Below are 17,691 nucleotides of genomic sequence, written 5' to 3'. Positions count from 1 at the left end.
ACAAACTTGAAATCAAACGCAAATGAGTAATTTGAATGTAGAGTATTGATCTAAGCCCAATGGAATGATGTTGTGTCCTTAAGACAAATTTGTCTCCTCTACCGCTACCCGAGGTTCTTGGACAATTGCCTCCTAGGATAGAACAGATCGTCTTTCCTCTAAAGCAATACTTCTTCAGAGAAAACTTTCGAATGCAACTTCGTAGAACACTCGCACAAATGATGAATAATGAAGTATGAATGACGAAAATGACAATAGTTTCTAATGCGACGGTCAATGCTTTTTTTATAGATAAGGATGCGAAGAGTTACGAAATAGAAATTAAGAACAAAAAGCCACTAATTCGAACAGTTCACTTTCAAACGAATGAAGAGTTACGAAATCGAATGGACATTTTCCAATAGAATGAAGAGTTATAAAACCGAATAGACATCTTTCAATGGACGTGTCTGTTCAAGAAAGATTTCAGACAAACGTGTCTGTTCGGACATGAAAAGCTTTCCATACAAACATGTCTATTCGAAATAAAAAATAAAATAACTGATGGGTATAAATAAATAAAAAATTGGAACGCCCGAGCCTGCCGGCGAGAGGGCGATGCGTGCGTGGGCCAACTTAGTTTTGCATAGGTCCTCTCCCTTCCGCAAAGTGGGATGCCCCTTGTGACCCAAACCCATTTGTGAGGTTCTAATATTTAAACTTCTCTCTCATCTACTCTTTTTCTAATGTGAGATTCTCTATTCCTCATTTCTCATTTAACTTCTTAAGGGACTTTGAAACTAAAGTTCCAACAATACTCACGAATGAGCTTAAGGATACTTTGTTATACTGGAAAAGTGTAACATCTAGTCTAGTACGCTTTTTTGTCGAGGAAGGAGGGGCTTTCGCCAAGGCTTTGTTTGAAGGGTAAATTCCCTTGAGTCTATATGCTCGTTCAAAGGCCGCATCATTATGGAGTCACCAGCGCCTAGAAGCCCCTTTATCAAACCGAAAACAAGCACACCCCATAAATCCTGTCGTAAACTATCCGCACCTACATCTTATTCCACAATAATCCAAGCAGCAGCTCCCCGAGTCCGCTCGGAACCAGTCGATTCCGGAGCCATTCGTTCTCTACTCTCTGTTGTCCTATCTCAATCGTTTATACATATCTCGTTTTCTCTCGTCAACGGGTAAAAATTGACTGAGGCACCTATGAAAAGATCTCGCGTTATTGAAAATCTTCATCTTTAACAATTTTTTTGGCACGTCTTCCATTCTGAATGGTCATCCAGTGTGAAATCCCCGATCCCCATGTCCACCTCTAGATCTCATTCAATCCTTTTATTGAATTTATTTACATAGATAACGAAATATTAATATACCCACGACAATACATGTCTAGTTAATATTTTTCTTAACATCTTCATATACCATTTAATTTTTTCATATATGCTAATAATTTCCTCTGTAAAAACATAAGTTTTTTGGTCGCAGAGCAATAATTCTACCGCGTATTTGGTAATTTTCAATGCTAAGAATAAACGGATCTTTACTTAGAATTTTCGGACATGGGTCGAAGTTTTTCGTATGGAATAGTGAGTTGCCATATGAAGTATGCTTTTCATAGCAGTCAATAACTTTATTCGTTGCAATAGTATTTTCTTCATTTAAATTCTCCACAACTAAAACCAATTTTAAAGTCAGGAGAAATTTGTAACCTTTAAGCGTGGTCAACAAAGTGAGTTGAATTATTTGCGGTTATAATTCACTGACTATAGCTCATATTTAGACACACGAAGAATATAGAATATTAATAAGGTAAAAGTCTCAATCATGGATAGCGCCGGAAAATGAAAGCTCGGAGTAATGGTTCAATATTATATGCTCATTACTGAAAGATATGGATGATGGAACAGCGCAGCGTAGGATCGCGAAAAAATATAGAACAAAAAAAATATAAAAACTTATTTCAAATTTTAGGTTCCACGTATTGAAAATGAAACCTATCTGTCAAGATCGATTTCTCAATTTTTAGAGTCTTAAAACCTACCGCATTTTCATCATTTCGATTATCCAATTTTAGGATCTCGATTCTATCTTAAAATCATGCTTTACCCGTGAAATTTTTGCGTGAACTCGGATCTAATTATTGGTATTATACGAATCTGACTGTTAAGAACCCAATTCGCGTGGATCCAGCTCCAGTCAATAGTTCCCCAATCAAGGGTCCACTGCGAGCAACGTGGTGAAACCGAAAAAGTCAACCGAATATTATCCAAAGGAGAGCCCAGAAATATCAACCAGACGCTACGAAGAGGATAGAATAAAAAAGCGGGAAGAGTTCGATCGAAGCTCTCCGATCTTCTTGATGATGGCTGGAACTTGCAGTTGCGGCATCGTGGCTCATCAACCCCTGTTCGAGTTCAAGCTCAAGCTCAAGCTCCCGCAAGCCCAACCTCCGTTCCCTCGACGCAAGAACCAGCAACGCCACATTTCATCATACACCCAACGCCATGTTCATCATCCTCGCCAAAATTTAAGCCTCCACCACAAGGGCCGTCTCAAATCCGGAAATGTCGAGCCTCCTAATCTGCCCTTGTTGCCAAGTTCGAAGCTTGAGTTCACTGTGAGGGATCAGTGCCTGATGTGGCTTCTTGGACTCTTTTTTTGCCTCCACTTGGATTTTGGGTATTCTAAGAAGTGAGCTTTTTTGGTTTTTTTCGTGGTCCTTTCTTTTTTCTGTGACAGGTTGGTGCACAGAGAGAGTATGGTTCTGCAGCTGGAGATGCCGAGTCGCTTATTTCCGACCCAAACCAAGAGGAATTTTCTTGGTCGTCTGTTATTCTTCCGTAGGATTTCTCTCCCTGTTTTGTGCTGCTCTCGTTTTTATCCTTCCCATGGCTAGCTTGTCCATGGGGGACTCATGGCATTGTTTGTAATTCCACATAATTCAGCACTCCCCGTGACAGTGCTTCCGCTTGAGGATACGTGAGATTAACATCAAATTTGAGACCTGCATTGGTCTCCTTTCCCCTTTTTTGGAGAGCATAGAGGGAAATTTTAATCTAGTTTTTTGTTATCACAATGTTCTAATTGCGCGAAATTATATGTCAATCACTTGGCATCGAAGGCACATGAGTAAATAAATTGTCTAAGAGTGCGCTGTGCACGTTGTATGGTCTGTTGGTGTCATATAGCCACGAAATTACTGCCTTCAATAAATCTAAGGAATGGATTTTCCAGGTTCTTGTTCCCGGCACTCGGGGGATTGTTATTTGGTTATGATATTGGTGCCACTTCGGGTGCAACCATCTTGTTGCAGGTAAAAAGATATAGTCATGTTTATCATTTTTTTTTTCGGTCAAATGTGAGTATGGGAAGATCAAGTAAAAGCACTGTACTGTTTGATACTTGAGTCTGTCATTTTGCCATTCTTTCAGTCTGCTCAGCTTAGTGGCACTACTTGGTACAACCTCTCAGCTGTTCAGCTGGGTCTTGTGGTATGGTTCACATATCGAATCTCATATTTATAGAATTTCATTTCTGTACAATACGTGCACCAATTGAAATATCCGTTTCGATTGGTCATAGGTTAGTGGTTCCCTTTACGGAGCTCTTCTAGGTTCCCTTCTTGTGTATCCGATTGCAGATTTTCTTGGTACTCTCCTTGCTTGCATTTGTCTTGTCTTTTATAATTCAAAAAGCCGGCTTCTTAGATACCCTAGAATTTTTTTTTTTCTGACTTTAAAAGGGAGGAGGCGAGAACTTATTACAGCGGCTGTACTCTATGCCTTTGGTGGTGCTATCACATCCTTTGCCCCTGTTCTTGGTGTTCTCTTATTAGGAAGACTACTCTATGGCCTAGGAATTGGCCTGGTAAGCTATTTGAACATTCGAACACTCTTTGTTGTTGTCGTGAATTCTCATCTTGTTCATGGCCATATGCGTCAAATACGCGATTTCCACAGGCTATGCACGGAGCTCCTCTTTATATTGCGGAAACGTGCCCGTCTCAGATTCGTGGAACCCTGATATCTTTGAAGGAACTCTTCATAGTTCTTGGGATTCTGGTAACTCTTAGAAAATGTGTATTTCTGAGAAAACATGCATACTTTTCTTGAAAAAGAAAACGATCCTTTTGGCAGTTGGGTTATTTTGTGGGAAGCTTTCAAATTGATGTCATTGGGGGGTGGCGATACATGTATGGAGTGGGTGCCCCTATTGCATTATTAATGGGATTGGGCATATGGAGTCTCCCTCCTTCTCCTCGCTGGTTACTTCTAAGGGCTGTCCAAGGTAAAGGGCCTTTACAAGACTACAAAGAGAAAGCAGTTGTGGCCCTGAGCAGATTAAGGGGACGGCCCGCTGGTGACAAGGTGTCTGAAAGACAAATAGAAGGCACTCTGCTCTCGCTGAAGTCTGCCTATGCAGATGAGAAACCCGAAGGAAGTTTTCTGGAGGTATTCCAGGGGCCTAGCCTAAAAGCCTTCATCATTGCTGGCGGTTTAGTCCTTTTCCAACAGGTAAATTTACTGATACGCCTAAAGTGGCATATTTTTTTCTTGCTCCTTTCTTCTATCGTATGGTATTTACAGGAGACCGGTAAAAGTCGTGGTTGGTAAACCAATTCGCTACCTGGTTTTCTGGCAGATCACTGGACAGCCCAGTGTTCTCTATTATGCAGGCCCCATTCTCCAGGTACATGACAACTTCCAGCACTTCTATCATTCGAAGTTCAATCAATAATGATTCCACCTGATCAAACTTTTGTTGTTGATGCTCAAGAGTGCTGGCTTCTCTGCTGCTGCTGATGCCACCCGAGTTTCAGTTGTAATTGGCCTTTTCAAGGCATGATTAATTCTTTTTAACAGCCTGTCACGTGTTTCTCTGTCTTTAGGCTTCCTTTTTCAGTGACCAGTTTTCCTTTCCAATGATACTTCTTTAGTTACTGATGACATGGATAGCTGTTCTAAAAGTTGATGACCTTGGAAGAAGACCCCTGCTGATTGGAGGTGTTGCTGGGCTTGTATGTATCTTGTCCTGCATTTTTTTTCCACCCAAAAGTCGTCCCGGTCTCTCGATTAGTCTTTAATGTCAAGGATGTCCCAGAAAATTATAATGGACTGTTTCATTCTCTTTTTTATGTGTTCAGGCTATCTCTTTACTCCTCCTGTCTTCCTATTACAAATTTCTCGGAGGATTCCCTCTTGTTGCTGTTGCTGCTTTGCTCCTTTATGTGGGTTGCTATCAGGTGACTAACGTGTCTTCTGCAAAGGGCCATTCCTGGCTTCTCCATTTTCCGCTGTTCGACTCAAAAATTCATTCGAAATAATCTGTCATGTCAATAATCTGAATGCAATCTAATAGTTTATTTTCCATTCTACCGCTCTCAAAGTTCTATAGTTATTTTTCTGCCTCGAAATTAAAACTAGAAATCAGCATTGGATTCTTGCAAATTGATGTTATAGGCATAATTAGCCCGTCATTTTTTACCATTTTCACTTACACACATGCCCTTGTTACATATTGCCTAATACATGAGTAGTGAGCCACTGTCAAGCGCGTAGTTCTTCGTGCTGGTTGTCAGATATCATTTGGACCCATCAGCTGGCTCATGGTGTCAGAAATATTTCCACTGCGAACCAGAGGGCGGGGAATCAGTCTTGCAGTACTGATAAACTTTGGTTCAAATGCCATTGTGACCTTCGCCTTCTCACCTTTAAAGGTAGTCAATCTTAAGTGATCTGGTGTATTTCGCTTCTCTAAGGTGATTGAGAACACTATCTTGTTTTGCAGGAGTTGCTAGGAGCTGAAAATGTTTTCCTCCTTTTTGGGGCTATTGCTTTGCTGTCGCTTTTGTTTGTAGTCCTCCTTGTCCCAGAGACGAAAGGTTTGAGCTTGGAAGAAATTGAGTCCAAATTCCTCAAGTGAAGGCTGTCACACTATATCAGTTTGTCGTTATGACAACAAGAACCTTGACGAATCTGTTGATGCATCTCTCTTCCCAGCTGGGCAATTAGGAGGACTACTCAAATGCTCCTTTTCACTCTCAAGTCCTAATACTGTTAACAGAACAAGCAAGTACTCTCAGTTGATGACATTGCACAGTGATATCTTTGTAGTCGAGGCCACAGTTTGCAAAATCAACCTGATCAAGAGATGCAATGTAAATCGAGCACTTTGCTAGATGGCCATCAGAAGTGACTGGTGTGAAGCTGTAGAGCTATACTTGTTTCTCCTGTATTTGTAAGAATTCCGGATGTAGACTTGTGTATATGTAAATTGTCTTGGTGAACCCGATGCACGTTAAGTCGCTCGAGCTTGTTTCACAGTATCATCTGAGCTCTCTTATTTCTTTACCATGTTATTTCTTTATTCGCCTTTTAGCTGCCAACAGGAAGAAGTTTGCTCTTGATTAGCATCTTGTGGCCGTTGAAGCAGAAGAAAAGCTCTGAAAGCGCACAACATTCGTTGGGTAACTTCAACTATTTTCCTAAGGTCGCAAATTGACATTCATCAACAGAGGCCATGAAAATTTGAGGACATTTTATCCTACAAAACTGCAGGCTCATTTCTTATTGGAGGATAGGGTGTTGAACACGAGCCACTAATGTGGAAGAACTCTAGTAGCTTCCTGTAAGAAACTGACGCATCACTTCACTCCACCTCAGAAATTTATTCTGAACTTGTCGTGTACCAAGATTTTTTTGAGCTGTGATTGGGCTTTTATCCACATGTTCTAACCAGTTCAAACCTGTCACCATTCACCAAAATGTCTACTGTTTTGTCTTCCAGAATAAAAGAAAATAATACGGAAAAAAGGAAAAGCGTACCAGTTTTTTCAGTGGTGAAGAGAAAAGCTGTGACCTCAGCCTCAATTGTCACTCCAATACAGGAACACTGGAGGATCCTACTTTGTCCTACATGGCAGACGGTAGCCTTGAGTTGGCGCCACGTGTCAGCCGAGCAATCGGGCTTGTCTAGCCGTTAAGCTTTTATAAAAACCATACCGGTCCTCTTGTTTCTCTGCGCTTAGGTGCTTGTTCGCTTGGGTTCAGACCGAGTCACAACAGAGACACACACACACAGAGCTTCAAGCACCTGTCTAAGCAGCTTGTCGTTTGATCAAGTCACAAGTAAACTTTAGCCCATGGCTGCCACGGTTTCAACCGTTGGAACTGTTAACCCGGTAATTTCCCGCCATTTTCCAGCTCTGAGAACTCGCTCTCTTTCTTCGTGCTACCTTCATTGCAATTTTGTCTCAGTTGTGGAAGCAATAGGGTGTGTGCTTATGATGTTCGACAGTTTACACTAGGCTGTCATTAAGAAAGTGACTATTTGCTATTTTCATTCGTGCATTGGTTTTAAGTTCATCCTCTTTTTTTTCTCGTGGGAAGTTCAAAATTTTCTTGTAGCTTATGGAGGGGTAATGCATGAGATCAAGGGTCCTTGATCATGTTCTTGATTTTGCCTTTCGGGTTTTCTAGATTTGGGAAGATTGAACTAAAACTTGTACTTGATTTCTGTTCTTCAGCCATTCAGGTAAAGGGTCCAAGCTCAAAACCACGCTTCTCAACTAAACTGTCCGGCCACATTCATTTTAGTTTGTTTATACAGCTTGTGAAAACTGTTTTTGACTCTTTAATAAAAATGACTGCATGCTCATCGAAAGAATCATGTGTTGATCCAGCTGAGCTTGAACAACTCGAGCTCTGGAGGCTCAGTCCCCAGTTCGGTCTTCTTGGGAAGCAGCCTAAAGAAGGTGAACTCCAGATTCACCTCCCCAAAGGTTTTATCCGGGAGCTTCAAGGTTGTCGCTGAAGTTGAAGAGGATAAGCAGACCGACAAGGACAAATGGAGAGGCCTTGCCTTCGATACTTCTGATGACCAACAGGACATCACCAGAGGAAAGGGCATGGTTGATTCGCTCTTCCAAGCTCCCATGCAGTCCGGAACACATTATGCGGTCATGAGCTCATACGAATACCTTAGTGCTGGCCTTCGCCAGTAAGTGTAAACATGTTTACCGTCCGGCACAAGTGCTTGCGATTCTCTATTACGAGATGGTCCATGTGACTTGTGCTCATATTGTAAATTTGTCGTGTTTCAGATACAACCTGGACAACAACATGGATGGTTTCTACATTGCTCCTGCTTTCATGGACAAGCTTGTAGTTCACATCACCAAGAACTACATGACCCTGCCCAACATCAAGGTTAGTAGCTGAACTTTCTGATTCTGATGAGGCCGAGGAGTTATTTGCTTTTCCGACGTTTGATCTTGGTTATCGTCATTCTGTTTCAGGTTCCTCTGATCTTGGGTATCTGGGGAGGCAAGGGACAGGGCAAATCCTTCCAGTGTGAACTTGTCTTTGCGAAGATGGGAATCAAGTGAGTTCTTCATGAACTTATGATAAATTTTTGGAAGGATCAAAAGGGAAATCTAACCTATAAAGGGAATACGTTCTTATGCTTTTATCAACTAATTGGTTGATTGTGCAATATCAGCCCCATTATGATGAGTGCCGGAGAACTGGAAAGTGGAAATGCTGGTGAGCCCGCAAAATTGATCAGGCAAAGGTATCGTGAGGCGGCTGATATCATCAAGAAGGGAAAGATGTGCTGCCTCTTCATCAATGATCTTGACGCCGGTGCCGGTAGGCTTGGTGGGACCACTCAATACACTGTGAACAACCAGATGGTGAACGCTACCCTCATGAACATCGCTGATAACCCGACCAATGTCCAGCTCCCAGGTATGTACAACAAGGAGGAGAACCCCCGAGTCCCCATCATCGTCACTGGTAACGACTTCTCCACATTGTATGCCCCTCTTATCCGTGATGGTCGTATGGAGAAATTCTACTGGGCACCAACACGCGAAGACCGCATTGGTGTTTGCAAAGGTATCTTCAGGTCTGACAATGTCCCTGACGAAGACATTGTCAAGCTTGTTGACAACTTCCCCGGCCAATCTATTGGTAAGTATAAACATAGAATTTTCTGTTGGCAATTGTTCTCTCCAAATTTTCCAAAGGGGATCAAGTTTCAAACGCCTCTATGAATGGTTGTAGTAATTGCAATTAATATTGTGATCATGGAAAAATTCTCCCTTGAGATTGCGGGAGTTTGAAATTGGAAACCGAAAACTGACTTGAGAATTAATGCATGTTGAGTGAAAGAAAGTTTTAGTAAAATTCTGCCAACCATTTTGAGGCGATGTCGTCATAAATGAGTTTGCTTGCTCCTGCTTGCAGACTTCTTTGGTGCCCTGCGTGCTCGCGTCTACGATGACGAAGTAAGGAAGTGGATTTCCGGTGTTGGAGTTGACAGCGTTGGAAAGAAGCTCGTGAACTCAAAGGAGGGTCCCCCGACTTTCGAGCAGCCCAAGATGACCCTCGAGAAGCTCCTTGAGTATGGAAGCATGCTTGTGCAGGAGCAGGAGAATGTGAAGAGAGTCCAGTTGGCTGACAAGTACTTGAGCGAGGCCGCTCTCGGTGATGCGAACAAGGATGCCATGGAGAGTGGAACCTTCTTCAACTAGAATGCTCGTTCTGGAAGTTTGATTGGTTGGTCTATTCATCTGCTGTTGTTCTTAGTGGTATCAAAATGAGGAGTCATAAGCTCATACTTAATGAATGCAAGCAACGGATTCCTTCCTCACGATCAGAATTTGTTTCAACAGACGGGTAGTTGCAAGCACCAAGACATTCTGTCTTTGTCGTTTCTTGTTTGTTTGTTGATGTTTGGGCAATGCTTTTTCAGTCTCGCATTTGCTTACATGTTTGGAGAGAACAAAAGCACAACCTAATACCGATCCTACATCCTAGTGAAGTCACTGTGCTGAATAGTTGGTAGTAATTTACAGTAAAAGAATCCTTTTTATTGCTTGTATATACTACATATTAGGCTGCAGAGAATGAATGCTGCACCGATACAACATAATTAACATCTGTTAATCCACAATATACACGACAAATCAAGAAAAAAAATGAAATTCTATTATCGACAGCGCAGGGGATGTCCATTCCACTAACAGTCTTTCAGTTGGTTTGGAGTACTCGTCCATAATTCTCTTCTTCCATGGCTAAAAATGCAAGAGAAAGCACGCGTTAAGATTCACAGAAGGTTAAAAAAGACCTGGGACAATGCTCAATGCAGTTGTGCACATGGATTCTCATGGTTACTGTAATTTCCTCAATACTCCTGTGACTGTCTCTTTCCACCATTTTCACTGCATCCTTCAGAAGGCTAAGCAGCATACTTTAGCAGGGGAATGCCAAAAAACAACCCATGAAATTTTACCTCCTGGAATGCTACGATGGTTTGTCTATGCGCTTGCTCTCTCATTAGCAGTTGCCAATCAACTAAAGCTAGTGCATTTGTTTGTTTTGACCTCAGAAGGAATGTCACAATTGGCATAGAATAGAACGATCAGGATTTACCTTCGTGAGCATTGGTTGATGCCGCGATATGCGTAGAAGAGTTTTTAGCAGAATGAAAAGCAGTACTGGATGATGCCTCTTGGTTTCGAAGCAAATTACTGACAGCCTCCCTGACCTTCTCAACCACACCTGCATCGCCAGGACCTTTCCGAGGACTTATGGCCTCCGATATCACTTGAGACAGTGCCCTGTCATCTTCCCCTGGTTCAAACTTTTGCATTATATATCCCGTCACCGACACTCCCTTATCCCACTTCTGCTCGGCAGGGGTATCCCGCTCGTGCCCCCTAACAGCTGTTTTAGCCGACACTCCGTTATCCCACTTCTGCTCGGCAGGAATATCCCGCTCGTGCCCCCCAACAGCAGTTTTAGCCGACACTCCCTCATCCCACTTCTGCTCTGCAGGAGTATCCTGCTCGTGCCCCCTAACAGCAATTTTAGCAGGCCCGCCAGCTGCAGAACCTGCTGCCGGAGAACAGACCGTAAGGTTCTGGATCTTTGAAGCAACAGCATGAGTTGCATCTGTCGCATAAGCCGGCGCATTCTGAATCTTTGAAGCGATAGCGTAAATTGCATCAGTTGCATAAGCCGGTGCGTTTTGGGTTTTGGAAGTGATAGCCTGAGTTGCATCAGAGACCATGGCATATGCCGGTGCCTGTTTCTCCGTCACGGTTTCGGTCATTGTCTTGTTAGGACTTAGAGGGTTCCCTTTATCGGGTTCGGTTTCATGATGGATGCTGTTTGGCAAAATATGCTTCTCTGATATGACCGGATTCGCTCTTGGATGCTGCCTCGCGTTCTCCTTGCAGTCTTCAGGTGCCAGCTCCGACTCATACACTGAAAAGCAAAAAAGGAAAAATGATCTCTCAGAACTTTAATCTCCAGGGTCACACTTCTAACGATTTGATTCCCTGCTAGAAGTTAATCCTTATAACTTCGGAAAAATATACTCTCACGGCGAGCTCGGTAGAGAATGAAAAAGGGGGATGGCAGTACTTGGGGCTCCGAGGTATTCGGCGTCTTCTTCTGCATCATCTTCATCCAAGCTGACCCCCCACGACGGCGTGGTGTTACCGTCATCGGCATTCCTTTTCTTGCCGAGGCCGAGGCGCCATCTTCTAGCCCTCTCTTTCACTTTGGCAAGAACAGATTTCTTGTTGTTGGGGTACTGGTGGATGTGGTCGTCTTCCAGGTCGTGGCCCCTCATGAACGTGGGGGAGCTCGAGGACCACCTGGAATTTTCGCCCAGCCCGTCTGTAACATAGTTTAGAACACGAGAGCGTGTGAATCACATGGCGGCCAATGGAACATCATTGCTAATCACACCGACAAGAACGAAGGAGCAATCATTGAGCAGTGCCGATGCGCCGTAGCTGTTTCAGCATCCATCTCATACCGTAAAGAAGCTGCTCGATCGTCGGGGTGGTCGGAGTTCGAGGACTGCCGGAGTTGCTGGTGCTGTATCTTTGCTTCCCATCCCATCGCTCAGCCATTTCGCCGAAAATTCTGACAATTCTCACAAGAACAGAAGGAACAAAAAAAAGAAAAAGAAACAAATCCCTTGATGAGCTTCGGTTTCTCTGCGACCTTCCCTTCTTCAAGATCGACTCTCAAGAGGGCATCGTCCCAAAGGGTCCGAGAGCTTTAAGAACTGAGAAGCGAGGGTCGCGCACTGTTTTGCGGGGCCTAAAGCCGAGGACGAAGAAGCGCGGGAGATCCCCGTACCACCAGATTGGATGGGCTATATAAAGCTTGCGGGCGTAAGCATTACACTTGTCCGAACAGAGTCGGAGAATGTTGTGTGGTTATTGGCACTAGCAAGCAAATTCAGATCCTTCAAAATCCCAGTTCCTCGGGAACCAACTGCTCTAACCGTTTGTCCCTGAACATCGGCCGATGATTTGGAGACACGAGCGCAAAGGCCAGTGGCTTGTGTTGACCCTGCGACTCAATATGACAACAACTCGCGATTTATTGCACAAACTGTGGCCATGTTTGATAGTCAGGATAAACATCGAGACTTGACTATGCCTATTCTATATTAGAATTCCACGGATCGCCCAGGGCTACTTCTCACAACTTTCCGAGCATAATTATCTCAAAAAGTCTCCAACTTTAAATTCAATTTCAAATTTGTCCCGAACTTTTGTTTTTGTCTCAGAAAAAACTCCAAATTTTAGGTTTGGTTCCAAATCTACTCCGAATTTTTTTTCTATCTAAGAGTAAAAAACATTATCAATTTTACTCTAATCTCGAGTTTGCCCCCATTAGCATTCTGTCCAAAAATCGACGTTAGTCCTTAATTTCCATATCCCCCAATGGTTTCATTTTGGAGAATTTTAATAATTTTTATTGGGGTGAATTTGTTATCCACATGAAAATACCACGTCCTCATCGTCCCATTTGTTTTAATGATATGGATTTTTACCGACATGGAAATGCCATGTCAAGTTGGGACTGGACCACGGGATAGATTCGAGAATAGATTTAAAGCTTTTGATACTTTTTTAGACAAAAAACAAAATTCGGAATAGATTTGGGACTGAGCCAAAAGTTTGAGATTTTTTTTCCAAGGCAAAGTAAAAATTTGGGACAGATTTAGGATTGAACTAAAGTTGGGGATTTTTTTTTTTTACCGAGAAAAAAAAATGTTCGGGTAGATAATCATGGAAGTCATAATACAAGGTTGATGTTAAGCATAATAGGATTGGGATAAAAATGAATACGAAGCATAAGGATTACATACATCTGCATGGGATAGTCCGCAGAACCCCACAGCCAAAATGAGTTGGAAGCCCAAAGTAACAAAGAAAGAAAGCCCAACAAACTCTCGCCCGGAAGGTTTTCTTCTGCAACAGGCGCAAAAACCCTTTCTCTCTCCTCTCTCTCTCTCTCTCTCTCTGCTCCTTATCCCCTCCTCCTCCTCCTCCTTCTCCTCCTCCTTCATCGGAGGAAGCTTAGTAGGGAAGCCATGCCCACGTTCGCCGCTTCCAGCCACCTCCTCAACCCGACCCTCACTCACTCTCTCTCCTCCCGTCGCAGATTCCCCTCTTCTTCCCAAAACCCTAAACCCCTCACTTCCCTCAAATGCCACCTCTCCTCCTCCTCCTCCTCCTCCTCCCCTTCCGATCCTCCCACCTCCGATTGCCTCTCCGTCAAGCCCCTCAACCCTAGCCCCCTCCTCGATTCCATCCCCAAGTCCCTCGCCTCTGCTGCTGCGGCCGCCTCCTTCGCCATTCTCCTCCGCTTCTCCCCCATCGGCGGCGGCGGCGGCGGCGGCGGCAACGGGTTCGGCGGTGGAGGTGGTGGTGGTGGTGGAGATGGAAGCGGCGGCGGTTTCTGGGAGCGGCTTTTCTCTTCTCCCGCTGCCATCGCCGATGAACAGCAGAATCCGGAGTGGGACTCCCACGGCTTGCCTGCCAACATTGTGGTCCAGCTCAACAAGCTCAGCGGCTTCAAGAAGTACAAGCTCTCGGAGATCTTGTTCTTCGATCGGAGGAGGTGGACCACCGTGGGGACTGAGGATTCCTTCTTCGAGATGGTCTCCTTGAGGCCCGGCGGCATCTACACTAAAGCGCAGCTCCAAAAGGAGCTCGAGACTTTGGCCACTTGTGGGATGTTTGAAAAAGTTGACATGGAAGGGAAGACCAAACCGGACGGGACTTTGAGTTTGACCATCTCTTTTACCGAGAGTACGTGGCAATCTGCTGATAAGTTTAGGTGTATCAATGTGGGGCTGATGCCGCAGACCAAACCCATTGAGATGGACCCGGATATGACCGACAAGGAGAAGTTGGAGTATTACAGGAGCCAAGAGAAGGATTATAGGAGGAGAATCGACAGGGCGAGGCCGTGTATGTTGCCAATGTCAGTGCATAGGGAGATTCTGCAGATGTTGAGAGATCAGGGTAAGGTGAGCGCGCGGCTGCTGCAGAAGATTCGGGATAGAGTGCAGAAGTGGTACCATGATGAAGGCTATGCATGCGCTCAAGTGGTTAACTTTGGGAATTTGAATACTAAGGAGGTGGTTTGTGAGGTTGTGGAAGGGGATATCACTCAGCTTGTGATCCAGTTCCAAGATAAGCTGGGAAATGTGGTTGAAGGGAATACCCAGACTCCTGTCATTAGAAGGGAGTTGCCTAAGCAGGTATACCGCACACGTGATGTGTTTGTGATCTTTTTCTCTTCTCCCTTTTTAGCTTGAGATGATGCCGATGTGAATACTGAAGTCTTAGAGCATTGAAACTTGTGATAGAATGGTTATATGCACTTGATCTTCCATTTGCGGCCAATAATCTCAGTCTGATGAAAATTTCCAAGTGCTTCACATTCTGACAGACTCTAGCTTAATAATTCTAGTTGTTACACATCTCTAAGCCCGGTTATAATGTTTTCCAAGGGCTTGTCTCTCATGGCCATTTTTATGTTTGAACAACTTTACAGCTTCGCCAAAGCCATGTTTTCAACATAGAAGCAGGAAAACAAGCACTTAGAAACATCAATTCTCTAGCTCTATTTTCGAATATCGAAGTAAACCCTCGTCCTGATGAGAAGAATGAAGGGGGCATCATCGTAGAGATTAAGCTCAAAGAACTAGAGCAAAAGCAGGCTGAAGTTAGTACAGAGTGGAGCATTGTACCTGGTCGAGGAGGTCGTCCCACATTGGTATGATCCTGTAACAGTGTGGCAATTATTCATGATATATATATATATATATATGTATGTGTGTGTATATAGTTTAGTTAAATTTTCACTTCTTCTTCATTGCTTGTTTAGGCTTCGCTCCAGCCTGGTGGAACTGTTTCTTTTGAGCATAGAAATATCAAGGGCCTCAACAGGTCAATTCTTGGTTCAGTAACAACCAGCAACTTCTTCAATCCTCAGGTAGTTTTGCATTGATAATTCCCTTCACTTGCTTACAACCCTTGTATTGTTGAAGTGTCATTGATACCATTATCTTTGGGGCAATAGGATGATCTGGCTTTCAAGCTCGAGTATGTGCACCCATATCTGGATGGAGTGACTAATCCACGCAATCGAACCCTCCGCGCCAGCTGCTTTAACAGCCGGAAGCTGAGTCCTGTGTTCACCGGTGGTCCTGGAGTGGATGAAGTCCCCCCTATATGGGTCGATCGAGCTGGCCTCAAGGCCAATATCACTGAGGTGACTTAATATGTCCAGTCCACTGATTATATCCCACGACTATGTAATTCTTTTGTCATCAGTTTCAGTTTGTAAAATTTAAGTAATCCTGATAATTCTGAGTATCATCAGAATTTCACCCGGCAAAGCAAATTCACTTATGGACTCGTGATGGAAGAAGTGACAACTCGGGATGAAAGCAGTCATATCTCCCCTTATGGCCAAAGAGTCTTGCCAAGTGGAGGAATCAGTGCAGATGGACCTCCAACAACCCTCAGTGGAACCGGCATCGACAGACTGGCATTCTTACAGGCAAATATCACACGTGACAACACAAAGTATGTTAACGGTGCTATTGTTGGCCAAAGGAATGTATTTCAGGTGGGTCATGGTTCCCCTCATTTATCAATACTAGCACGCACTTCTTATTTAGATGTTTGCGTTCTTTTTGAAGTAAATTTATCTGGAAGAAAATCTGAGAAACAAATTCGTTAAATGACGCTGAAGACAGGATATATGCTATATAGTCTCTTATAGGATGAAGTGAGGATCCAGAAAAATACCAAGATTTTTCTGTATATTCTGTATTGGGAGGGGGCTTGAACTTTATAATCAACAGCTAGAACTAGTAGCACTGCGGAATGAGGTCTCTTTTTTAATGTGTTATGCCTTGGACTTGTGCACAGTTTGCGCATTTCATTCATAATTTAACCTCTCCACGAATTCACAGGACGATCTTTAAAATTGAGATGCTTACTATTTGATCATGTTGATTATGTTTCCATGTTTCCCGGTTGATTCGGATAAAATTTATATCTTATGGTTCTTTATAGTGCACGTGTTACTGTCTCCATGATCATCACACTGTTTAGAACTTCTTCTGGGATTGACGGAAATGGATGAAATTCTTGTTTGTTGGAGGGTCGTGTCTAAGGTGCTGAAGAGCTGCATCTTTAGTGCTTGTCTCTCTTTCGTTTAGCTTTTGACTGTTTGTTGTAACAGTCCAAAATTCAAAGTTACTATTTTTTCTGACTTTCATGTTTAAGATGTTGGTCTTATGCTAACATAATGTCTTTTTTTCTTATGACAAACTTGCAGCTGGACCAAGGTCTTGGAATTGGCAGCAATTTCCCGTTCTTCAATCGCCATCAACTAACATGTACAGGATTTATTCAGTTGAAACAAGTGGAGGAAGGTGCTGGTAAACCGCCACCACCTGTTCTAGTTCTACATGGCCATTACGGCGGTTGTGTGGGAGACCTCCCAAGCTATGACGCATTTACCCTTGGCGGGCCATATTCTGTTAGAGGTTACAACATGGGCGAGCTAGGTGCGGCAAGAAATATCCTCGAGGTAGGAATTCATAGTTTAACCTTCCTTTTCCGTGTGCTATGTGATACGAAATCATGAGAGCTTTTGATGGAATGGACAAGTAATTCTAGTTTGATTTGCGCAGCTTGCAGCTGAGCTACGGATACCAGTGAAGAATACACACATGTATGTATTTGCAGAACATGGCAATGACTTGGGAAGTTCGAAACTGGTCAAAGGGAATCCAACAGAGGTCTACAGGCGTATGGGTCATGGCTCATCATATGGGTTAGGTGCTAAGTTTGGTCTAGTACGCGCAGAATATGCTGTCGATCATAATTCAGGCACCGGGTCCTTATTCCTCCGGTTCGGAGAGAGGTTTTGATACGTTTTGACCATTATTGTGTTGCATATTATTTTGGATTGCGAGTTTCAGAAAGCTGTTTCAGTTCCGCGAGATCTTTTAAAGGTGGTTAGGAACCAGATATAGTTTTTACCCGAGTTTGTGCTTTACCTTTTCAATTAGTGGTTGAAGCTTTTCTCTGTAGTGATACCCTGTCATGAATGGACTAAATTCAAGACGTGTAATAATCAATGGATCCAGGATGTCCCTCATCTCTTTGCATAATTCCGTAGGTGAACTTTGATTTTACTCGCCCAGCTTCATTTATGCAGGACTTCTTCTTACCGTTGCCATCGGCCCGATGTTGGTCCCTGATGGCGATCTCAGATTCTTACCAATGCGAAGCCACGGATCTACATTTTTCAGCCTCCGTTTTTGGGGCTGTCCTCTAAGTTCGACAGAAAAAAA

General features: G+C 43.4%; 4 protein-coding genes across 5 annotated transcripts; 3 read left to right on the top strand and 1 right to left on the bottom strand.

Moving 5' to 3' along the window:
- Positions 1-2,251: 2,251 nt before the first annotated feature.
- Positions 2,252-9,231, top strand: LOC115746043 (D-xylose-proton symporter-like 3, chloroplastic). Of its 2 annotated transcripts, none has more exons than XM_030681750.2 (14): positions 2,252-2,608; positions 2,731-2,831; positions 3,226-3,304; positions 3,423-3,482; positions 3,574-3,640; positions 3,734-3,858; positions 3,951-4,052; positions 4,128-4,505; positions 4,633-4,680; positions 4,768-4,830; positions 4,928-5,008; positions 5,135-5,233; positions 5,570-5,731; positions 9,219-9,231. In XM_030681750.2, exons 1-13 carry the CDS (start codon positions 2,351-2,353, stop codon positions 5,723-5,725), a joined length of 1,617 nt encoding a protein of 538 aa, XP_030537610.1. In that variant the 5' UTR covers positions 2,252-2,350; the 3' UTR covers positions 5,726-5,731; positions 9,219-9,231. The 2 variants fall into 2 exon arrangements, with proteins under 2 accessions (XP_030537610.1, XP_030537609.1); XM_030681749.2 differs by lacking the exon at positions 9,219-9,231 and adding an exon at positions 5,779-6,290 and having other exon boundaries at positions 2,254-2,608; positions 5,570-5,707.
- Positions 7,007-9,762, top strand: LOC115746047 (ribulose bisphosphate carboxylase/oxygenase activase, chloroplastic). Its single transcript, XM_030681753.2, has 6 exons — positions 7,007-7,171; positions 7,673-7,989; positions 8,093-8,198; positions 8,288-8,373; positions 8,491-8,963; positions 9,240-9,762. Exons 1-6 carry the CDS (start codon positions 7,133-7,135, stop codon positions 9,524-9,526), a joined length of 1,308 nt encoding a protein of 435 aa, XP_030537613.1. The 5' UTR covers positions 7,007-7,132; the 3' UTR covers positions 9,527-9,762.
- An 81-nt stretch (positions 9,763-9,843) lies between these two features.
- LOC115746048 lies at positions 9,844-12,214 on the bottom strand. Its single transcript, XM_030681754.2, has 4 exons — positions 11,824-12,214; positions 11,424-11,681; positions 10,428-11,264; positions 9,844-10,069 (listed from the first exon to the last, which is right to left on the bottom strand). The coding sequence occupies exons 1-4, from the start codon at positions 11,918-11,920 to the stop codon at positions 10,026-10,028; spliced, it is 1,236 nt and encodes a 411-aa protein (XP_030537614.1). The 5' UTR covers positions 11,921-12,214; the 3' UTR covers positions 9,844-10,025.
- A 1,046-nt stretch (positions 12,215-13,260) lies between these two features.
- Positions 13,261-17,532, top strand: LOC115746042 (protein TOC75-3, chloroplastic). The gene is made up of 7 exons (XM_030681748.2): positions 13,261-14,574; positions 14,871-15,092; positions 15,204-15,311; positions 15,399-15,590; positions 15,702-15,950; positions 16,668-16,922; positions 17,026-17,532. The coding sequence occupies exons 1-7, from the start codon at positions 13,399-13,401 to the stop codon at positions 17,263-17,265; spliced, it is 2,442 nt and encodes an 813-aa protein (XP_030537608.2). The 5' UTR covers positions 13,261-13,398; the 3' UTR covers positions 17,266-17,532.
- Positions 17,533-17,691: the final 159 nt, after the last annotated feature.

Source organism: Rhodamnia argentea, chromosome 6 (assembly GCF_020921035.1).
Source record: "Rhodamnia argentea isolate NSW1041297 chromosome 6, ASM2092103v1, whole genome shotgun sequence".
Lineage (NCBI taxonomy): Eukaryota > Viridiplantae > Streptophyta > Magnoliopsida > Myrtales > Myrtaceae > Rhodamnia > Rhodamnia argentea.
The sequence above is the reverse complement of the archived record's forward strand: the minus strand, read 5'-3'. Positions and strand labels throughout refer to the sequence as shown.